A 25,014-nucleotide genomic window follows, 5' to 3' on the forward strand; every position below is an offset into this window, starting at 1 on the left:
GCTGATGTTATGTGGAGGGCAGCACTCCCTGTCGGCGTCTCTTCTGTGTGATCTGCAGGGAGAAAATGGCACTGGTGAGTGCTGGATCCGCTGAGAAGCCCCGCCCCCTGTAATGGTGCGTCTTCCCGCTTTCACTGATTATACTGGCCTGAGGTGATTTGGCTGCTAACAGTGGGATTAGCCCCTGTTAGCATATGTGACCAGTGTAGGGTATTTGCGCTGGCCCAGTGCGCCTCTCAGCGCCGCACACCAAGTACTGCTGAGCCCCCCGAAGCGCAGCCTGTCAGAGCTGGGCTCCCACCCTTGTGCCGCCATTCTCGAAGGCAACCCGCTTACTGGCGTCATACTCACCACTCTTCTTTCTTCTGGCTCTGTTAGGGGGTGGCGGCCGTACTGCGGGAGTGAGCGGTCGCCTCGTGGGCTTGCGATCAGCACCCTCAGGAGCTCAGTGTCCTGTCAGCGGAGATAGAGAACCATTAATTTCTAGAGTTGGATCCTACTCCAACCCCCCCCCTCTATGTCCCACGAAGCAGGGAGGCTGTTACCAGCGGCCTGCCTGTACCTAACACTCTTAAAAACTATAAAAACTCCTAGGAGCTCCCCTAGCCGTGACCGGCATCACCGGGCACATTTTCTAAACTGAGTCTGGTAGGAGGGGCATAGTGGGAGGAGCCAGCCCACACTATTAAACTCTTAAAAAGGGCCGATGGCTCCCAAGTGATCAGTCTATACCCCATGGTACTAATGTGGACCCCAGCATCCTCTAGGAGGTGAGAGAGACCATGGTATCTTTGCAGCTTCCATAAAATGATGCACCAATCCGTCCATTACACTAAATATAATGCATCTTATATAATAAAAGGCTATCGCTGATCCTCACCTCTGTGGGGGTGGGGGGGTGGAGAATTCAAGTGTTTTGCACACTGGCGGCAATAGATGTAACTCGACAGAGCAATTCAAGTGTTGCTCCGTTCAGACGCGCACAGCCGCCGACACTGACATTACTGTAATGTTCTTCCGTCATTTTGAAGGGCTGGTAACGAGATCTAAAATAAATATTAAATGATTGAGAAAGTTTATTTGCTAAAAATCTTACTAGCATATTACACAACTTATGTTGTTGGAAAAAATAAATAGTTGATGCAAATGTTCACCATTTTCTTTTATTTATATTGCAAAAATCATCACACGGTGCTGCAAAATCAGATTTTATTATCAGTCCTTGCCCTATTGGAGCTTACAACCTAATTTCCTTACCACAGGCACACAAAGTAGGGATAATTTAGTGAGAAGTCAACTAACCAACACTTTGTATTTGGACAATGATAGGAAATTAGAGTACCCAGAAAAAACATGGAAAGAACATACAGGGCCAGAGGCATCATTGCTTGGAAAGTGATAAAATTGAGAGTGGAAAAGCACCAGCCAATCAGCTCCTAACTGCCTTTTTTGAAACACAGTCTGTGACATGGCAGTTAGTACCTGATTGGCTGGTACTTTTTCTTTCTCCATTTTATCACTCTCTAAGCCAGAGGTTCTCAAACCCGGTCCTCAGGACCCCACACAGTGCATGTTTTGCAGTTCTCCTCACAGAATCGCAAGTGAAATAATTAGCTCCACCTGTGGACCTTTTAAAATGTGTCAGTGAGTAATTAATACACCTGTGCACCTGCTGGGTTACCTGCAAAACATGCACTGTGTGTGCCCCCGAGGACCGAGTTTGAGAACCTCTGCTCTAAGCGATCATGCATCTAGCCCACAAACCCCAATCCAGAAAACAGCACCCTGGTTGGAATCAAACCTAGAACCCTGGAACTGTAAGGAAACAGTATTAGTCAATGTGTCAAATTGTCCAACAATTCAGAGATGGTGATTTGTTTATTGCATTTATATGAGTTTAAATACTATAGAATGTGCATTACTGGAATCACTGGTGTGAGTCATTTAATTGGTTAAACTGTAACTTAATGGAGTTTATCTACAAATCAATTTAGGGAGGCTGTAATTCATGATTTGTCAAGGTATGAATTTTATACAATATTCAGCAATATTGATTTTAAAACGATGGGGAGTCATCTATAAGATTAAAAATGATCAGAGCAAGACACATTATAATATGTAACTGTGTCTATTTCAATTCCCCGTGCATAACTATGTTCAGTAGTTAGTTGACCGCTGCCGATATCTTATTGCAATTTAAAACAATAAAGATCTGCCTACATGTTCAAAGCACTGAAAAATGCCACATCTGCACTTCACCCTTGGTTCATATGAACGTGTCCCTTTGTCTACTAAATGCACTGCTATTTTGCCCCTTCTTTAGTTATGTAACGAAGAAAAGTAATGGAACATTGAAATTACCTGTTTTTCAAACATGATTATTTAGTACATTAAGATTTTCATTTTGGAGTAAAAATATTTCTGCTTTTGCTTTATATAATGCAGCTAGATGGAGCGAATAAGGTTATCTGAGGGCCTGATTTATGTTTGTTAGCAAAGCAAAAATGCACATAACTGGGCAATACCATTGCAGGTGGGGCAGATGTCACATGTGCAGAAAGATACATAGAGTAGATAGAGTACAGATGTAATCTGTACAGGGTAAATAATGGCTGCTTTTGCATGTAGCCTACAAATGTTAAACAGCTTTATTTTTACACTGCAATTCAGATTTCAGTTTGAACACAGTCCACCAAAATCTAAATCTCTCTGCACGTTACATCTGCCCCACCTGCAGTGCAGAATGGTTTTTCCCAGTTGTGTGCTTTTTTGCTTTGCTAACAAACCTGAATAAGGCCCGAGTCTTTTGTGAAAGTAAATATTTGTGTCAGTCTTCAAAAATTACAAAAGCTGATCTGATCATCTCTAATATTTCAATAAGATATACATGTAATAATTCTATTACTTTAACCATTCTATATTTGCCACTTCCATAAAATTATGCAGCAATCTGTCCATCACACTAAGTAAAAGACACCACCTTTGCATTACATTTTTATGTGGCCTAAAATCAGATATTACCGCTGTATACAGCGTACAATAAAGTTACACTGATTTATGTTGGGCTTATCCGCTGCTCCAGAAGCTTCTAAATGATCCACTATACGGCCAAATATATTATTATGGTACACAGATACTGATGGGGACTGATTAAATACTTGACTGTTATAAACATTACTGTATATACTCCTATATTACATTTTATTAACTAAGGGACTGCAAATGCTTAATATGAATATATAATGAAAAAACATCAGTACAATCTTGTATCCAGGTTTTTGCTGTTTTATGCCCTAAAAAGCATTTGAAGGGGAATAAGGGGTCTTTACCAGCAGTGTATATATGTAACTTTGAAAGCATCCACCTTAATCTGCAAAAGTTAAAAGTGCTTCATTACAACTGCATTACTTTCTAAAGCAGCAATACCACTTTGATGCTTTCCTTCTTTAAGTAGCTAGTTAAGTATCTGTTAAGCATGCATCGGATAGTTATTATGCTTAGGCGCCTTGAAATAATTTCATTTATTTTAAATCTCTCTGGAGGGCAATCACACACACACAAACCTATACTCTTAGCATGTCACATAGAGGAGGAGGGTGGAGAATTTTACAGCAGAGACAGAGCTGAGAGAGGCATTGGAAAGCCTCTCTGCTCGCTCCTTAATGTGCCATATAACGGATTGCCATCGCAGTCACATGACATTATAGAAACTCAGCAGAACCATAAATCATTACTAGCAGCCTGAAAAAACAAACCAAGAAAATATGGTAATGGTCAGCCTCTTGTAGCCTGTCAGTTATTTATGTTATAAAAAACAAATTGCATTCTTTTTTCATGGGATAGCTGCTTCAAGCTAAATGTTGTAACAGAAACATCTCATATTAGATTAAACTTTTTTGTTTCACTTCAGAGTAATAAATAGGAAAGAAAAAAAAAAATTGCAATAGCACTACCAAGTAAATAATGTTATTTTTTTCTGAGCATCGCTACCACTGGGCTATCTGTAATAAAAACAAGGTGCTTTTTAAGAACAAAGACAAAAAGATTTATAAAATTATCTAAAATTACACTTCAAGAAAGGAATAGTTTTTTTCAAGCATTAAACACTTTAAATTGATAATTTAAACGCATTAAAAAATCTGCTCTGTAAACTTGTGTAATGAGCAACGCGGTTCTCAAGGCACCTCAACGGTCCAGGTTTTAGGTATTTCCATGGCTCAGCCCAGATGTTTAAATCTAATTGACTGAGGTGCTAATCAAATCACCTGTGGCTAAGCATGGATAAACTTAAAACCTTGACCACTGGGGTGCCATAAGGACTGCATTTGAGAACCTCTGTAATGAGCATATGACTGGAAGAGCTAGGGCTAACAACAAAAGTAATAAAGTCTGTAGTTCACATATTAAAAAATGAAGATCAGAGCAGTGTTGCCATTCACTGGGTGAAACTCTTTTTGATGGATACATTTGGAAATCTTGCGGTAAGTTCCTGAACTACTCGACTGTCAATTTGAGAACAGAAGGAAACATCCAATAGCGCAAGCTCCTTACAGCATTCCAGTAGCTTCCGTAAGGCAGCAGGACTCACCATTCTAGTACCTAGAACAAAAAATAATAAGATTTTAAACCTACCGGTAAATCTTTTTCACCTAGTCCGTAGAGGATGCTGGGGACTCCGTAAGGACCATGGGGAATAAACGGGCTCCGCAGCAGACATGGGCACTAAAAAAGAACTTTAGGTATGGGTGTGCACTGGCTCCTCCCTCTATGCCCCTCCACCAGACCTCAGTTAGAGAAACTGTGCCCAGAAGAGACGGACAGTACGAGGAAAGGATTTTTGTTAATCTAAGGGCAAGATTTATACCAGCCCACACCATCCACACCGTATAACCTGGGATATACGAACCAGTCAACAGTATAAAATAACACAGCATCAGTCCGAGACTGACCAAAACTGTAACATAACCCTTATGTAAGCAAAAACTATATACAAGTCTTGCAGATGTAGTCCGCACTGGGACGGGCGCCCAGCATCCTCTACGTACTAGGAGAAAAAGATTTACCGGTAGGTTTAAAATCTTATTTTCTCTTACGTCCTAGAGGATGCTGGGAACTCCGTAAGGACCATGGGGATTATACCAAAGCTCCTAAACGGGCGGGAGAGTGCGGATGACTCTGCAGCACCGATTGAGCAAACATGAGGTCCTCCTCTGCCAGGGTATCAAACTTGTAGAACTTTGCAAAGGAGTTTGAACCCGACCAAGTAGCAGCTCGGCACAGCTGTAATGCCGAGACCCCTCGGGCAGCCGCCCAAGAAGAGCCCACCTTCCTAGTGGAATGGGCCTTTACCGATTTTGGTAACGGCAATCCAGCCGTAGAATGAGCCTGCTGAATCGTGTTACAGATCCAGCGAGCAATAGTCTGCTTCGAAGCAGGAGCGCCAACCTTCTCGGCTGCATACAGGACAAACAGTGTTTTTCAGACACGAGCCGTTCTGGCCACGTAAATTTTCAAAGCCCTGACCACATCAAGGGACTCGGAATCCTCCAAGTCTCGCGTAGCCACCGGCACCACAATAGGTTGGTTCATATGAAAAGATGAAACCACCTTGGGCAAGAATTGAGGACGAGTCCGCAATTCTGCTCTATCCACATGGAAAACCAGATAGGGGCTTTTGTGAGACACTCGCCTAGCCGATGCCAAGGCTAACAACATGACCACTTTCCAAGTGAGATACTTTAATTCCACCGTTTTAAGTGGTTCAAACCAGTGAGACTTAAGGAACCGCAACACCACATTAAGGTCCCAGGGTGCCACTGGAGGTACAAAAAGAGACTGGATATGCAGCACTCCCTTCACAAAAGTCTGTACTTCTGGGAGAGAAGCCAATTCCTTCTGAAAGAAGATGGATAGGGCCGAAATCTGAACCTTAATGGAGCCTAATTTTAGGCCCAAATTCACTCCAGTCTGTAGGAAGTGAAGGAAACGGCCCAGATGGAATTCTTCCGGAGGAGCATTCCTGGACTCACACCAAGAAACATACTTCCGCCATATACGGTGATAATGTTTAGCTGTCACGTCCTTCCTAGCCTTTATCAGAGTAGGAATGACCTCATCCGGAATGCCCTTTTCCGCTAGGATCCGGCGTTCAACCGCCATGCCGTCAAACGCAGCCGCGGTAAGTCTTGGAACAGACAGGGCCCCTGTTGTAACAGGTCCTGTCTTAGAGGAAGAGGCCACGGATCTTCTGTGAGCATTTCCTGCAGATCCGGATACTAGGCCCTTCGCGGCCAATCTGGAACAATGAGAATTGTCTGTACTCCTCTTCTTCTTATGATTCTCAATACCTTGGGGATGAGAGGAAGAGGAGGAAACACATAGACCGACTGGAACACCCACGGTGTCACCAGGGCGTCCACTGCCACCGCCTGAGGGTCTCTTGACCTGGCGCAATACCTCTGTAGTTTCTTGTTGAGGCAGGACGCCATCATGTCTATCTGGGGCAGTCCCCACTGACTTGCAATCTGTGCGAAGACTTCCTGATGAAGTCCCCACTCTCCTGGATGGAGATCGTGTCTGCTGAGGAAGTCTGCTTCCTAGTTGTCCACTCCCGGAATAAACACTGCTGTCAGTGCGCTTACATGATTTTCCGCCCAGCGAAGAATCCTGGTGGCTTCCGCCATTGCCACTCTGCTCTTTGTTCCGCCTTGGCGGTTTACATGAGCCACTGCGGTGATGTTGTCTGACTGAATCAGAACTGGTAGGTCGCGAAGCAAATTCTCCGCTTGACGAAGGGCGCTGTATATGGCCCTCAATTCCACGACGTTGATGTGAAGACAAGCCTCCTGGCTTGACCAGAGACCTTGGAAGTTTCTTCCCTGTGTGACTGCTCCCCAACCTCGGAGGCTCGCGTCCGTGGTTACCAGAATCCAGTCCTGAATACCGAACCTGCGACCCTCTAGAAGGTGAGCACTCTGCAGCCACCACAGGAGAGATACCCTGGCCCTCGGGGACAGTGTGATCATCTGATGAATCTGTAGATGTGACCCGGACCACTTGCCCAGTAGGTCCCATTGGAAAGTCCTTGCATGGAACCTGCCGAAGGGAATGGCCTCGTAAGACGCCACCATCTTTCCCAGGACTCGAGTGCAGTGATGCACTGACACCCTTTTTGGCTTCAATAGGTCCCTGAGTCATGAGTTCCTGGGCCTTTTCTATCGGAAGATAAACCCTTTTCTGGTCCGTATCCAGAATCATGCCTAAGAAGGTCAAAAGAGTCGTAGGGACCAACTGTGACTTCGGGATATTGAGAATCCAGCCGTGTTGCTGTAACACCTTCAGTGAAAGTGACATGCTGTTCAACAACTGCTCTCGTGATCTCGCTTTTATGAGATCGTCCAAGTACGGGATAATTGCGCAGGAGCACCATCATTTCCGCCATTACCTTGGTGAAAATCCTCGGGGCCGTGGAAAGCCCAAACGGCAACGTCTGAAATTGGTAATGACAATCCTGTACCGCAAATCTCAGGTACACCTGATGAGGTGGATATATGGGAACATGAAGGTATGCATCCTTTATGTCCAGGGATACCATACAATCCCCCCCTTCTAGGCTGGCGATGACCGCTCTGAGCGATTCCATCTTGAACTTGAACCTTTTCAAGTATAGGTTCAAGGATTTTAAATTTAAAATGGGTCTGACCAAACCGTCCGGTTTCGGGACTACAAACAGGGTTGAGTAATACCCCCTCAATTGTTGAAGCAGGGGAACTTTGACCACCACCTGTTGAAGACACAATTTGTGAATTGCATTTAAAACTATCTCCCTTTCTGGGGGAGAAGCTGGTAGGACAGATTTGAAAAACCGGCGAGGAGGCACCTCTTCGAATTCCAGCTTGTAACCCTGGGAAACAATTTATATTGCCCAGGGATCCACCTGTGAGTGAACCCAGATGTGGCTGAAAAGTCGAAGACGTGCCCCCACTGGGGCGGACTCCCTCAGCGGAGCCCCAGCGTCATGCAGTGGATTTTGTAGAGGCCGGGGAGGACTTCTGCTCCTGGGAACTAGCTGTGATTGGCAGCTTTTTCCCTCTGCCCTTACCTCTGGCAAGAAAGGACGATCCTCGTACTCTTGTTTTTATGTGACCGAAAGGACTGCATCTGATAAGGTGGCGCTTTCTTAGGCTGTGAGGAAATATAAGGCAAAAAATTTGATTTATCTGCCGTAGCTGTGGAAACCAGGTCCGAGAGACCTTCCCCAAACAATTTCTCACCCTTGTAAGGTAAAACCTCCATATGCCTCTTTGAGTCGGCATCACCTGTCCATTGTCGGGTCCATAGGACTCGTCTAGCAGAAATCGCCATAGTGTTGACTCTAGAACCCAGTAGGCCAATGTCTCTTTGAGCATCTCTCATATATAAGACAGCATCTTTAATATGCCCCAGGGTCAATAAAATGGTGTCCTTATCCAGGGTATCAATATCCGCCGATAAGGTATCTGTCCATGCTGCTACAGCTCTACAAACCCAAGCCGACGCTATCGCCGGTCTGAGTTAGGTACCAGAATGTGTGTAAATGGACTTCAAGGTAGCCTCCTGAATGCGATCAGCAGGATCTCTCTTGGGATGGCAGCGCTACCTTTTTGGATAAGCGTGTCAACGCTTTGTCCACCCTTGGGGAAGATTCCCACCGTATCCTGTCCTTAGTCGGGAAAGGATGCGCCATAAGAATCCTTTTGGGAATCTGCAGTTTCTTGTCTGGAGATTCCCAAGCCTTTTCAAATAACCCGTTCAGCTCATGAGATGGGGGAAAAGTTACCTCAGGTTTCTTTTCCTTATACATGTGTACCCTCGTGTCAGGGACAGGGGGTTCCCTCTGTGATATGCAGTACATCCTTTATTGCAATAATCATATATTGAATACTTTTAGCCAATTTTGGCTGTAACTTTGCATCATTGTAGTCGACACTGGAGTCAGAATCCGTGTCGGTATTAGTGTCTACTATATGGGATAGTGGGCGCTTTTGAGACCCCGAAGGTCCCTGCGACATAGGGGCAGGCAGGGCTTGACTCCCTGTACATTCCCTGGACTCCGCTTTGTCCAACCTTTTGTGCAATAAATTCACATTAGCACTTAAAACATTCCACATATCCAACCAGTCAGGTGTCGGTGTTGCCGATGGAGACACCACACTCATTTGCTCCACCTCCTCCCTAGGAGAGCCTTCAACCTCAGACATGCCGACACACGCGTACCGACACCACACACTCAGGGAATCCTTTTATCTGAAGACAGTTCCCCCACAAGACCCTTTGGAGAGACAGAGAGAAAGTATGCCAGCACACACCCAGCGCTAATGACCCAGGAAAAAACACAATATGTTTACCCAGATAGCGCTGTTATCATCTATCTGCGCCAAATTATGTGCCCCCCCCTTCTTTAAAACCCTCTTTCACAGTGGTAAGCAGGGGAGAGTCCGTGGAGCTTCCTCTCAGCGGTGTGCTGCGGAGAAAATGGCGTTGGCGAGTGCTGAGGAACAAGCTCCGCCCCCTCAGCGGCGGGCTTCGGTCCCGCTGAAAATATTCAAAAACTGGCGGGGGATCTCTTATATACAGTGCATAGCCTGTATATATTGGTTTTTAGCCAGATTGGAGGTTCCTATTGCTGCCCAGGGCGCCCCCCCTGCGCCTTGCACCCTTACAGTGCCTGCCGTGTGTGTGTTGTGTGGGAGCAATGGCGCGCAGCGTTCCCGCTGCGCGTTACCTCAATGAAGATCTGAAGTCTTCTGCCGCCTCTGAAGTCTTCTTTCTTCACATACTCACCCGGCTTCTATCTTCCGGCTCTGCGAGGAGGACGGCGGCGCGGCTCCGGGACGAACGGCGAGGGTGAGACCTGCGTTCCGTTCCCTCTGGAGCTAATGGTGTCCAGTAGCCTAAGAAACAGAGCCTAACATTAAGTAGGTCTGTTTCTCTCTCCTCAGTCCCTCGATGCAGGGAGTCTGTTGCCAGCAGGCTCCCTGAAAATAAAAACCTAACAAAATTACTTTCTTTTCAGGAAACTCAGGAGAGCTCCCTGTAATGCACCCAGTCTCCTCTGGGCACAGTATTAAACTGAGGTCTTGAGGAGGGGCATAGAGGGAGGAGCCAGTGCACACCCATACCTAAAGTTCTTTTTTAGTGCCCATGTCTCCTGCGGAGCCCGTCTATTCCCCATGGTCCTTACGGAGTCCCAGCATCCTCTAGGACGTAAGAGAAAAATAAAAAAGGTAGTTATTTATCATTTAAACCAGCTGTTCATATACTTTTTTGACTGGGCCCCAAATTTAGTATGTAACTGATCTTTCCGGCCGGGGTTCAGTATTATATTTGAAAAGGACTACAGTGACAATATTATGCTGATGAATGCATTGAGACTGAGCTAACCAAGCAGTAGCAATTGTTCATCACTACAAACCAGTGCAAACATCGTCAAGCACAGATCCCCCCCCCCCCCCCCCCCCTCAGACTCTCTACAAAACTTCAAGCGGGCTCTCAAGACACACTTCTTCATCAAACCCAGCCTAATCTCATCCTAAGCCTTCTGTGACCCACGCTCACTTTCTACCTCATCTGTGTCACCCCCGTCTGTGTGCCCCTCCCCTTTAGAATGTAAGCTCTCACGAGCAGGGCCCTCTTCGCTCATGTGCTTTTATGTCTCTTACTTAACTTATCTTCTTTTCAATACTCCCTTTGATGGCACCAAATCCTTCGGTTTTCTGCCACCTTGATACTTATTTCAGTGCTGTTTACTGACGCAGCTATGTTTATAGACCCTGTACTTGTCCTATATTGTACTGAACTGTAAGTCACTGTCTTCATGTTTTACTTATTTGTTTACTCTGTAATTGGGCGCTGCGGATCCCATGTGGCTCCATATAAATAAAGGATAATAATAATAATAATAATAATAATAGCAGCGTACATGGCTAGACAACAAACAATAGTCTGGGACTCCAATACAGCTGCAGACGCTGTCTGGGACAGTGTTTAAGACTTATTGGATATATTGTTACAAACAGAATCATCCTAACCAAACAGGCACAAAACTAGTTATATACTGTCTGCGGTTATTTAGATCTTCAAACGGCAACTGCTTGTGTTCAAATACTGCTAATGCCTATATGACAGGTTGTTTATACATGCGTTTTTAATAAATGTATTGTTATCTAACAATCTTTATATGTAATTAAACCTCACTTTAAGCATACTGAAAATTATTAGTGCTCCTTTGCTGTTACTTTATAACAAAGTAACAAGTATTTCTATTTTATGCTTAGATAACTATAGTGAACAGGACATTTTGAAATACTATATGCAGATTATAGTACACAACAGTTTTTCAAACAAGGTAATCAGAACCCATAATAAAAACAGCGAGACAACTCATGTTTAGAACACGGATCTGTGGTATAATCAGAAGCATTTATAAAGAACAGTTTTTTTTATAATATTGCTTTTTATTTTCTCTGGTACATCTCCTTCTGTGAAAAAGCCATGTTTCCACCATCTAAGTCCATACACAATAAGTAAAAACATAAGAGGTTACTTGCAGTGCAGGTAGCTGCATACAGCATACAGCCTAAGAATGCTTCATCTGAGAGATCACTGATCTCTAGGGTAAATTAGCTATAACTACGTAATGGAGTAATGAAGAACACAGAGATGAGTGGTGTCCTAAATGTATTCATCTTACAGTAGACATCTTACAGCATCACAGAGAGAGACCTATCATATAGAAGGACAACTATTGCAGTGACAATGAGGAATGAGAACCCAATTCAGAGGTGGATGCAAACGTGGCTACGTCTTTTGGTGGTCTCACCTTTGCAACTTTATGCAAATGCAGCTAGAGTCCTTCCCTAGTTAATAACAGTGTATATGAATGTGCAAGGACTGTGATGCCCATGGTCACTGTCCGTATACTCTGTGATACACCTGGTGCGTCATCGGCTGCACCATCAAAACTTGTACCAGCCCTAAGGCAGCTACAGATTAGGCCTGATTCTGAGCCGCACACAATGCCAATATGCACGCAGTTGGCCAATGTTTTATGTACTGCACGTGTCTCGAACCTGAACGCAGAGAGTATGGATTTTAGTGGGCGTTTCTGAAAGGTATCAGGGAAATGATTAGGGGGACACAAGAGTGTCGCTGACAGCGGCTGTGTCTAAAGAAGCACAACTGCTCACACAGTACACCATGTTCAGAAGCTGCTTGAGTCTCCATTTCCTCTTCAGTGAGCAGAGGGAAAGAAAGGTTTTGTTTTGAAGACATTTGAGCTTCATGCTCAGTATGGAAAAGTTTTGCACTGAAACCATCCACGAGTTCTTGGCCTTATATAAAAGTTTCTAAAGTAAGCTTTTACAGACTGCATTTCAGAACTATGAATGCCATATCAACTGTTACACTACTCTGAAAGAACATTTATGCAGTCAATCACCAATGAACATAAAGCACATACTTTTAATAGCACTTACCCAAAATGTCTAGATATTGAAGATGTTGACAATTTGCAGCTAGTTCTTCTATATCAGTGTCACAGACAGAGCGGTTAGCTGTAAGGAAAAGTTTTCGAAGACCTGGGAGCTTACGGGCAAGACTTGTAAAGCATCCAGTACCACTGTGAAGCGTAGGACACCACCCAATGTCAAGCTCTTCAAGAAGAGGACAACCAGAAGCCAACTCCACTATTCCTTTTTCAGTAATATTTTTACATCTCCACAAGTCTAAAGAGCGTAGCTTTTTGCATTTAGCACCTATAACTCCAACTATTAGGTCATAGTCTTCAATCTGCCAAAATAAAAATATTTTCATCAAATAACAGATGTCAGGCATTGCTGGGACAAAGTTTTAAAATGAAATACATTAATTTAGCTAAAACAGGGTAGTTATATTAAAAATACATAAGTAGGAATTATATTTATATCTAAACAGGTACAAGGAGGACAAAATTGCTCTGAACATTTTATCAGTGAACATGTTGCCTTCTGATCAATCAACTAAGTGTGCCTACAAGCCAGATCTGCAGTTATCTTTGAGGCCTTTATCTTACATTCTGCTGCAAAACAGTTACTAAAGCTAGTTCTCTGATAGTGTACTACATGGGTAGGGAACATCTAGCGCTCCAGCTGGTGTGGAAGTACACATCTCAGCATGTCCTGCCATAGTTTTAGCATGCCCTAACAGCAAAACTGTGACAGGGCATGCGGAGATGTGTAGTTCTACAACAAAAGTGTTTTAATGCACTTGTCATGTACATTTGATATGCAGCTCTTCTACCAATGCAATCCATTGCTCTGGTAGTAACATTTTAGAATGCAATAGTGGTAGCAAAATCACAAGAAACCATTCACCTCGTTTGTAATCATGTTATGCACTCATTAGTGGAGAACAGTTGCACACACCAACATTCTAACTGCATTGTGTCATAACAGGAATATATTTATAGCTTTTACTTTATAACTAAATATAAAAAGCATTATTTAAACATCTGGTTACAGTAACCATTGCTTATTTATCCAAAATGTCCCTTGTTAGAAAATGTATCATTGAGATAAACAGATCTTTGAAATTCTGCATGTACACTAGGGGTGGAATGTAATAGGAATCAGAAAGTGAGAGATTTTGGGAGAGTTTTCCCTTTTTTTTTTTTTAAACAAACAAAAAAACTTTTACATGTCAAAATCAACCTGGTTTTGCCATGTAAGTTACCGCCACTTTAAAAAAACAGGAAAACTCTACCAAAATCTATCACAGTCTATTACATTCACCCCTAGGTTTCACTAACCCTTATATATTGTATTAGTGTATTCTGCTAGTAATTTTACTGTTATTGCCACAGATCAATGTTTCATTACAAAATTTGTAGTAAAAGCCTTTTATTGCAGAAAGTAAAACTTCAATTTCTCTTTCCCTCCCTTTCTTGCCTTAATAGTGTCCTTGTGTAGCAGTACATTCAAGCAAAATAACAGTAGTCTTTGCTGAATAGATATTGAGATGTATATTGGAAAAATGAGCCCAAAAGTTTATATTCTACATTCTGCTAGACAAATCCTTATTTAAAAACATTGGCTTTATGTGGAAATTGCAGGTCTACTTATGGACTATATAAGCTAACCATTGTGACAGCAGCCACACTGCTGATAATCTGCGAACAGACTGCAGCATGATGAGGAGAAAACCGGGCTGCAGTTTAGGGTACTTACCAAGACACAGCTGCCAAGGTTAAGGTGCTGTATTTCTGGACAGAAGTTCAGAATGCTAAGCAGTGCTGTTTGCTGCCATTGGAATCACGTCAAAAGTAGATTTGAGGAACATGAAGAAAAAAAAAAAAAGGTCAATTAGGTCATCACCTGCCTCACTTAAAATGGAGCTTAAGGCTTCCCTTACAACCATTACAAGCGCCATTTAATGAGTCCCTGGGTATCCTAAACATTGATTAATTTACAGTCTAAAAATCATTACAGTCCTAAATGTCTGTCACTTTGGACGTGATTTCTTATTCCCTAGAGGAGATCTTTTCCTTTAAGTTTGGCAGGCATTTTCCCAAAGGATCTCGGTTTGAAAGAACGATTAAGTTCATAGACATAGGGAGGCCAGGTCATATGCATAGAGACCAAAGAGCATCCCATAAGAGCAGGCAATGGAATATCTGACATCTGTATCCATAGAATGATAGAAATGCCAATAGAGCTGAGGAGAATCAGCATTGAGTTTCTGACCTTTGTGTCACAGGATTCAATGAGCTGACAAGGATACCACTGACTGTCTATCCAGTTCCAGAATGCCAGCACACAGTAAAAGTGCTCAGTGCACACTGTTAGTCGCATACAATATAGAGGAAATATTCAGCAACAAAGAAAAATAATTGCGTTAAAAATAAATATTATTTACGTAATGGAGTAGCAGATATCAATAACATAAGTAAAAGACAATGTATTATTTGTGGTCATTTCCTAACAAAGATTTTGGAAAATATTTTATTTGAAACAGCATTAAAATTACTGAATTGCTGTAAAAGACCCAATAAACGCAAGAGAGCAGACCAATGAGAGGGCAAGCAAGCATGCACATGAGAGATTAAAGATAGCATGCGAATGTGAGAGAAGAAAGCATGAGAGATTGGAGAGAACAAAAGTGACAAAGCAAGAAACGTAAGAGCATCTGTATGAGTGTAAAAAAGGAAAATGAATGGGATGAGAAAGAGACAGTACACTAAAGAAAGGGAAAGAGACAGTATACCAGGCTTTCCCAACCTCTGTCCTCGAGGCACACTGACAGTCCAGGTTTTAGTGATATCTATGCAATTAGAACCTCAGTTATTTTGCTTGATTCATCTGTGCTGAAGCCTGGATATCACTAAACCTGCAGTGTTAGTGTGCGTTAAGGACCGATGTTGGGAATGCCTGTAGTACACTAATGAAAAAGAAAGAGACAGTACACAAAAGAAACATCCAAAAATTAAAGAACTCATGTGAAAGAGAAAAGGACAGAGCATAAATAAGAATTACATATATTAAAACATAAAGCTGGACATACACTATACAATTATAGTGCAGATCATCTCCCAGATCTGGCTGGTAGGATTGAAAATCTGGTTATGGATGAGAGCGAATGACAATCGACGGTTTGTATTATTTATGCCCAGCTTTAGACACACACGGCCTGACTCAGAGGTGGATGCTATGCATATGCTTTACAATTGTTACCGATGGTGATCACAGAATGAATTTGGATGCAGAGTGATTGACAGTCATTGTGCATTTGTGGGAGGTAATGGGGGGTGGCTAGTCAAATGCAGGCTTGCACAAGTGTTTCATGGGCGCACCGCAGGTGGCAGCTGTATCTGTGTCTGCATTTCAACTGGCCCCGATGGCTTAGTTCCGATGGTTATTCTGAACAGCCGTAGGATTGCTCAGGAGTTTGATGGCAAGACCGGTTTTGCGTCTTTGTACTCAAGTGGCAGATTAGAGTTGCAGCCAGTGGGCGTCTCCATACACATTCCAGAGGCTGAGCCATTAGCATATTTTCACAGTACTGCTACACCCAAAGACAGAACAGCAACAGAATTTGCATTCACCTCTGAGTCTGGCCCACAACGATGATCTGAGACTCTTCCTCACTGGAGGACTATTTCCATTTTGTATAGTCATAGTCCTAGGATGGGAAATCTGTATGTAGTGCAGCACATTGGTGGATGGCAGCACCAAGACATCACAATATTTAATCAGGCTTAAGGCCTCATTTAGAGTATGATGTATGCTATTTTTTTTTTTTGCATAACATGCATTCCTGTATTGTGCATGCCCACTAAAAATGCATCTGTATATAGATTTTTGTATACTGTAGACCTGCCCTTAAAGAGGTGGAGTAGGCAGACTACAGTAAGTATGTGTTCATGTAAGTGTGACTTAATGAGAAGTGGATGTCTCCCCAAATACTACTCTTAGGAGTTGTATCTTGGGTACCAGAGGCTTGGAGCAATGATACACAATGAGGATAACCATATTTTGATTTGCTGCTTGCTTATCTAGACGATAGTACTTAATTTATACAGTGCAGCTAAATTATAGCAAGTCACAGCCATCTATTAACATTTTTTATTTGTCAATTTCATTAGGATTACTGCAGGTGAGAAGACTGCCATTGGATTTGAAGAGCCTTTGTATTTAATTACAATTTATATGAAAAACTGCAACTTTTACATTTAGTAGCAGTCAAAACATTTTTGTTTTGTATTGTGTATCACTAAACATTACTTCATTACATTATTGCGGTGATCTCAAACTCTGTCCTCAGCACCCCAAATAGTTCACATTTTGCAGGTCACCCAGCAGGTGTACAGGTGTAATAATTTCTCACTGCCACATTTTGAAATATCCACAAGCTAGTTTTTTCATTTGAGATTCTGTGAAGAGACCTGGAAAACATGCACTGTTTGGGGTCCTCAGGACTGAGTTTGATAACCTATGCATTATTGTATGGTGTAAACACAGGGTAACAAGACTTTAGAAGTCACATACTGTATATACATAGGTATAAACACTTACATGCCTGATGGATGCCTGGCATGAAAACTGTTTTTAGATCCTATGTATCTTGAGATATGTCTGACTCCACTTTCTCTGACGTCCTAGTGGATGCTGGGTACTCCGTAAGGACCATGGGGAATAGACGGGCTCCGCAGGAGACTAGGCACTCTAAAGAAAAGATTAGGTACTACATCTGGTGTGCACTGGCTCCTCCCTCTATGCCCCTCCTCCAGACCTCAGTTACAATCTGTGCCCGGCCAGAGCTGGATGCACTCTAGGGGTTCTCCTGAGCTTCCTAGAAAGAAAAGTATTTGTTAGGTTTTTTATTTTCAGTGAGATCTGCTGGCAACAGACTCACTGCTACGTGGGACTTAGGGGAGAGAAGCAAACCTACCTGCTTGCAGCTAGCTTGTGCTTCTAGGCTACTGGACACCATTAGCTCCAGAGGGATCGAACACAGGGCCCGACCTCGATCGTCCGTTCCCGGAGCCGCGCCGCCGTCCCCCTTGCAGAGCCAGAAGACGGAAGAAACCGGAGGAAATCGGCGGCTGAAGACTTCGGTCTTCATTAAGGTAGCGCACAGCACTGCAGCTGTGCGCCATTGCTCCCTATGCACACCACACACTCCGGTCACTGATGGGTGCAGGGCGCTGGGGGGGGGGGGGGGGGGCGCCCTGGGCAGCAATTAGAGTACCTTACATGGCTAATTGACACATAATACAGCTTTTAAGCTGTATATGTGCATAATTCCCCGCCATTATACAGATAAAAAAGCGGGAGAAGCCAGCCGAGAAGGGGGCGGGGCTATCTTCCTCAGCACACCGGCGCCATTTTCTCTTCACAGCTCCGCTGGAAGACAGCTCCCCAGGCTCTCCCCTGCAGTTTCCAGACATCAACGGTAAAAAAGAGAGGGGGGGCACTAAATTTAGGCGCAAAACACACACACACACACATATACATACATATATATATATATATATATATATATATATATATATATATATATATATATATATATATATATATATATATATATATATATAATATATAAAGCAGCTATAGGGAAAATCGCTTTTGTTAGTGTAAATCCCTGATTATATAGCGCTGTGGTGTGTGCTGGCATACTCTCTCTGTCTCCCCAAAGGACTTTGTGGGGTCCTGTCCTCAGTCAGAGCATTCCCTGTGTGTGTGTGCGGAGTGTCGGTACTGCTGTGTCGACATGTTTGATGAGGACGCTTACGTGGAGGCGGAGCAGGTGCCGATAAGTGTGATGTCGCCCCCTGCGGGGCCGACACCTGAGTGGATGGATATGTGGGAGGTATTAACCGACAGTGTCAACTCCTTGCATAAAAGGTTAGATGACGCAGCTTTGGGACAGCCGGCATCTCAGCCCGCGCCTTCCCAGGCATCTCAGAGGCCGTCAGGGGCTCAAAAACGCCCGCTACCTCAGATGGCAGACACAGATGTCGACACGGAGTCTGACTCCAGTGTCGACGAGGATGAGACAAATATACAATCCACTAGGGCCATCCGATGCATGATTACGGCAATGAAAAATGTGTTGCACATTTCTGACATTAACCCGGTTACCACAAAAAAGGGTATTATGTTTGGGGAGAAAAAGCAGCCAGTGACTTTTCCCCCATCTGATGAGTTAAACGAATTGTGTGAAGAAGCGTGGGGTTCCCCAGATAAGAAACTAGTAATTTCTAAGCGGTTACTAATGGCGTCCCCTTTCCCGCCAACGGATAGGTTACGCTGGGAGACATCCCCTAAGGTGGACAAGGCGCTCACACGCTTATCAAAAAAGGTGGCACTGCCGTCTCAGGATACGGCCGCCTTAAAGGAGCCTGCAGATAGAAAGCAGGAGGCTATCCTGAAGTCTGTGTATACACACTCAGGTACTATACTGAGACCTGCTATTGCTTCAGCATGGATGTGCAGTGCTGCAGCAGCGTGGTCTGATTCCCTGTCTGATAACATTGATTCCCTTGACAGGGACACTATATTGCTAACCATAGAGCATATTAAAGACGTAGTCATATATGAGAGATGCACAGAGGGACATTTGCCGGCTGGCATCTAGAATTAATGCGATGTCCATTTCTGCCAGGAGAGTATTATGGACTAGGCAGTGGACAGGTGATGCTGATTCTAAAAGGCACATGGAAATTTTGCCTTATAAAGGGTGAGGAATTGTTTGGGGATGGTCTTTCGGACCTCGTATCCACAGCAACAGCTGGGAAGTCGACTTTTTTACCTCAGGTTCCCTCACAGCCTAAGAAAGCACCGTATTATCAAGTACAGTCCTTTCGGCCTCAGAAAGGCAAGCGGGTTAGAGGCGCGTCCTTTCTGCCCAGAGGCAGGGGTAGAGGGAAAAAGCTGCACCATACAGCCAGTTCCCAGGAACAAAAATCCTCCCCTGCTTCCACTAAGTCCACCGCATGATGCTGGGGCTCCACATGTGGAGCCAGGTGCGGTGGGGGCCCGTCTCCGGAACTTCAGCGACCAGTGGGTTCGCTCACAGGTGGATCTCTGGGTTCTACAAGTGGTATCTCAGGGATACAAGCTGGAATTCGAGACGTCTCCCACTCGCCGTTACCTCAAATCAGCCTTGCCAGCTACTCCCCAGGACCGGGAGGTAGTACTGGCGGCAATTCACAAGCTGTACCTCCAGCAGGTGATAATCAAAGTTCCCCTCCTTCAACAGGGACGGGGTTACTATTCCACAATGTTTGTGGTACCGAAACCAGAGGTTCGATGAGACCCATTCTAAATTTGAAATCCTTGAACACTTATATAAGGAAGTTCAAGTTCAAAATGGAATCGCTCAGGGCGGTTATTGCAAGCCTGGAAGAGGGGGATTACATGGTATCACTGGACATCAGGGATGCTTACCTACATGTCCCCATTTACCCACCTCACCAGGTGTACCTACGTTTTGTGGTACAGGACTGCTATTACCAATTCCAGACGTTGCCGTTTGGTCTGTCCACGGCACCGAGGGTATTTACCAAAGTAATGGCCGAATTGATGATACTCCTTCGAAAGAAGGGAGTGATAATTATCCCGTACTTGGACGATCTCCTTATAAAGGCGAGGTCCAGGGAGCAGTTGTTGGTCGGAGTAGCACTATCTCAGGAAGTACTACAACAGCACGGCTGGATTCTGAATATCCCGAAGTCGCAGCTGGTTCCTACGACGCGTCTGCTGTTCCTGGGTATGATTCTGGACACAGAATAGAAGGTGTTTCTCCCGGAGGAGAAGGCCAAGGAGTTGTCATCTCTGGTCAGAGACCTCCTAAAACCAAAACAGGTGTCGGTGCATCACTGCACGCGAGTCCTGGGAAAGATGGTAGCTTCTTACGAGGCAATTCCATTCGGCAGGTTCCATGCACGGATCTTTCAGTGGGATCTGTTAGACAAGTGGTCCGGATCGCATCTTCAGATGCATCGGCTGATCACCCTGTCCCCGAGGGCCAGGGTGTCTCTGCTGTGGTGGCTGCAAAGTGCTCATCTACTCGAAGGCCGCAGATTCGGCATACAGGACTGGGTCCTGGTGACCACGGATGCAAGCCTCCGAGGTTGGGGGGCAGTCACCCAGGGAAGAAACTTCCAAGGACAATGGTCGAGTCAGGAAGCTTCCCTACACATAAACATTCTGGAACTAAGGGCCATTTACAATGCCCTAAGTCAGGCAAAACCCCTGCTTCAAAACCAGCCGGTGCTGATTCAGTCAGACAACATCACGGCGGTCGCCCATGTAAACCGACAGGGCGGCACAAGAAGCAGGATGGCGATGGCAGAAGCCACAAGGATTCTCCGATGGGCGGAAAATCACGTGATAGCACTGTCAGCAGTGTTCATTCCGGGAGTGGACAACTGGGAAGCAGACTTCCTCAGCAGGCACGACCTCCACCCGGGAGAGTGGGGACTTCATCCAGAAGTCTTCCAGCTGATTGTAAATCGTTGGGAAAGGCCACAGGTGGACATGATGGCGTCCCGCCTCAACAAAAAGCTAAAAAGATATTGCGCCAGGTCAAGGGACCCTCAGGCGATAGCTGTGTACGCTCTAGTGACACCGTGGGTGTACCAGTCGGTTTACGTGTTCCCTCCTCTTCCTCTCATACCAAAGGTACTGAGGATAATAAGAAAGAGGAGTAAGAACTATACTCATAGTTCTGGATTGGCCAAGAAGGACTTGGTACCCGGAACTACAAGAAATGATCTCAGAGGACCCTTGGCCTCTGCCTCTCAGACAGGACCTGCTACAGCAGGGGCCCTGTCTGTTCCAAGACTTACCGCTGCTGCGTTTAACGGCACGGCGGTTGAACGCCGATCCTGATGGAAAAGGGCATTCCGGTTGAAGTCATTCCTACGCTGATAAAAGCTAGGAAGGATGTGACAGCAAAACATTATCACCGCATATGGCGAAAATATGTTGCTTGGTGTGAGGCTATGAAGGCCCCGACAGAAGAATTTCAGCTGGGTCGATTTCTGCACTTCCTACAGTCAGGAGTGACTATGGGCCTAAAATTGGGATCCATTAAAGTCCAGATTTCGGCCCTGTCTATTTTCTTTCAAAAAGAACTGGCTTCACTGCCTGAAGTTCAGACGTTTGTTAAGGGAGTGCTGCATATTCAGCCCCCTTTTGTGCCCCCAGTGGCACCTTGGGATCTCAACGTTGTGTTGGATTTCCTAAAATCACATTGGTTTGAGCCACTTCAGACCGTGTAGTTGAAATATCTCACGTGGAAAGTGGTCATGCTTTTGGCCTTGGCTTCGGCTAGGCGTGTGTCAGAATTGGCGGCTTTGTCATGCAAAAGCCCCTATCTGATCTTCCATATGGACAGGGCAGAATTGAGGACTCGTCCCCAATTTCTCACTAAGGTGGTATCAGCGTTCCATTTGAACCAACCTATTGTGGTGCCTGCGGCTACTCGGGACTTGGAGGCTTCCAAGTTGCTGGATGTAGTCCGGGGCCTGAAAATCTATGTTTCCAGGACGGCTAGTCAGAAAAACTGACTCGCTGTTTATCCTGCATGCACCCAACAAGCTGGGTGCTCCTGCTTCAAAGCAGACTATTGCTCGCTGGATCTGTTGCACGATTCAACTTGCACATTCTGCGGCTGGACTGCCGCATCCTAAATCAGTCAAAGCCCATTCCACGAGGAAGGTGGGCTCTTCTTGGGCGGCTGCCCGAGGGGTCTCGGCTTTACAACTTTGCCGAGCTGCTACCTGGTCGGGATCAAACACGTTTGCAAAATTCTACAAGTTTGATACCCTGGCTGAGGAGGACCTTGAGTTTGCTCATTCGGTGCTGCAGAGTCATCCGCACTCTCCCGCCCGTTTGGGAGCTTTGGTATAATCCCCATGGTCCTTACGGAGTACCCAGCATCCACTAGGACGTCAGAGAAAAATAAGAATTTACTTACCGATAATTCTATTTCTCATAGTCCGTAGTGGATGCTGGGGACTCCGTAAGGACTATGGGGATTAGCGGCTCCGCAGGAGACTGGGCACATCTAAAGAAAGCTTTAGGACTAGCTGGTGTGCACTGGCTCCTCCCCCTATGACCCTTCTCCAAGCCTCAGTTAGGATACTGTGCCCGGACGAGCGTACACAATAAGGAAGGATCTTGAATCCCGGGTAAGACTCATACCAGCCACACCTATCACACCGTATAACTTGTGATCTGAACCCAGTTAACAGCATGATAACAGAGGAGCCTCTAGAAAAGATGGCTCACTACAGCAATAACCCGATCTTTTTGGTAACAATAACTATGTACCAGTATTGCAGACAATCCGCACTTGGGATGGGCGCCCAGCATCCACTACGGACTATGAGAAATAGAATTATCGGTAAGTAAATTCTTATTTTCTCTAACGTCCTAAGTGGATGCTGGGGACTCCGTAAGGACCATGGGGATTATACCAAAGCTCCCAAACGGGCGGGAGAGTGCGGATGACTCTGCAGCACCAATTGAGAGAAACTCCAGGTCCTCCTCAGCCAGGGTATCAATTTTGTAGAATTTTACAAACGTATTTGCTCCTGACCAAGTAGCTGCTCGGCAAAGTTGTAAAGCCGAGACCCCTCGGGCAACCGCCCAAGAGGAGCCCACCTTCCTTGTGGAGTGGGCATTTACAGATTTTTTGGCTGTGGCAGGCCTGCCACAGAATGTGCAAGCTGAATTGTACTACAAATCCAACGAGCAATAGTCTGCTTAGAAGCAGGAGCACCCAGCTTGTTGGGTGCATACAGGATAAACAGCGAGTCAGTTTTCCTGACTCCAGCCGTCCTGGATATTTTCAGGGCCCTGACAACATCTAGCAACTTGGAGTCCTCCAAGTCCCTAGTAGCCGCAGGCACCACAATAGGTTGGTTCAGGTGAAACGCTGAAACCACCTTAGGGAGAAACTGAGGACGAGTCCTCAATTCCCCCTGTCCGAATGGAAAATCAGATAAGGGCTTTTACAGGATAAAGCTGCCAATTCTGACACGCGCCTGGCCCCGGCCAGGGCCAACAGCATGACCACTTTCCATGTGAGATATTTTAACTCCACAGATTTAAGTGGTTCAACCCAATGTGACTTTTGGAAACCAAAACCTACATTGAGATCCCAAAGTGCCACTGGAGGCACAAAAGGAGGCTGTATATGCAGTACCCCTTTTACAAACGTCTGAACTTCAGGGACTGAAGCTAGTTCTTTTTGGAAGAAAATTGACAGGGCCGAAATTTGAACCTTAATGGACCCCAATTTCAGGCCCATAGACACTCCTGTTTGCAGGAAATGTAGGAATCGACCCAGTTGAATTTCCTCCGTCGGGCCTTACTGGCCTCGCACCACGCAACATATTTTCGCCAAATGCGGTGATAATGTTTTGCGGTTACATCCTTCCTGGCTTTGATCAGGATAGGGATGACTTCATCCGGAATGCCTTTTTTCCTTCAGGATCCGGCGTTCAACCGCCATGCCGTCAAACGCAGCCGCGGTAAGTCTTGGAACAGACAGGGTCCATGCTGGAGCAGGTCCCTTCTTAGAGGTAGAGGCCACGGATCCTCCGTGAGCATCTCTTGAAGTTCCGGTTACCAATTCCTTCTTGGCCAATCCGGAGCCACGAATATAGTGCTTACTCCTCTCCATCTTATCAATCTCAGTACCTTGGGTATGAGAGGTAGAGGAGGGAACACATACACTGACTGGTACACCCACGGTGTTACCAGAGCGTCTACAGCTATTGCCTGAGGGTCCCTTGACCTGGCGCAATTCCTGTCGAGTTTTTCCCAACGGTTTATAATCATGTGGAAGACTTCTGGGTGAAGTCCCCACTCTCCCGGGTGGAGGTCGTGTTGAGGAAGTCTACTTCCCAGTTGTCCACTCCCGGAATGAATACTGCTGACAGTGCTATCACATGGTTTTCCGCCCAGCGAAAAATCCTTGCAGCTTCTGCCATTGCCCTCCTGCTTCTTGTGCCACCCTTGTTTGTTTACGTGGGTGACTGCCGTGATGTTGTCTGACTGGATCAACACCGGCTGACCTTGAAGCAGAGGTCTTGCTAAGCTTAGAGCATTGTAAATGGCCCTTAGCTTTAGGATATTTATGTGAAGTGACGTCTCCAGGCTAGACTATAAGCCCTGGATATTCCTTCCCTGTGTGACTGCTCCCCAGCCTCGCAGGCTGGCATCCGTGGTCACCAGGACCCAGTCCTGAATGCCGAATCTGCGGCCCTCTAGAAGATGAGCACTCTGCAACCACCACAGGAGGGACACCCTTGTCCTTGGTGACAGGGTTATCCGCTGATGCATCTGAAGATGCGACCCGGACCATTTGTCCAGCAGGTCCCACTGGAAAGTTCTTGCGTGGAATCTGCCGAATGGGATTGCTTCGTAGGAAGCCACCATTATACCCAGAACCCTTGTGCATTGATGCACTGAGACTTGG

At 45.2% G+C, this 25,014-nt stretch overlaps 1 protein-coding gene across 2 annotated transcripts in view; it reads right to left on the minus strand.

Moving 5' to 3' along the window:
• Window positions 1-1,147: 1,147 nt before the first annotated feature.
• The window catches only part of FBXL4 (F-box and leucine rich repeat protein 4), a 93,095-nt gene continuing 69,228 nt past the window's right edge, over window positions 1,148-25,014 (minus strand). For both annotated transcript variants that reach the window (XM_063917023.1, XM_063917022.1), the window contains 3 exons: window positions 14,244-14,315; window positions 12,516-12,828; window positions 1,148-4,599 (listed from right to left, as the gene is read on the minus strand). In XM_063917023.1, the coding sequence (XP_063773093.1) occupies window positions 4,436-4,599; window positions 12,516-12,828; window positions 14,244-14,315 (549 nt within the window). In that variant the 3' untranslated portion in view covers window positions 1,148-4,435. The remainder of the gene's footprint in view (window positions 4,600-12,515; window positions 12,829-14,243; window positions 14,316-25,014) is intronic.

Source organism: Pseudophryne corroboree, chromosome 4, assembly GCF_028390025.1.
Source record: "Pseudophryne corroboree isolate aPseCor3 chromosome 4, aPseCor3.hap2, whole genome shotgun sequence".
Taxonomy (NCBI): domain Eukaryota; kingdom Metazoa; phylum Chordata; class Amphibia; order Anura; family Myobatrachidae; genus Pseudophryne; species Pseudophryne corroboree.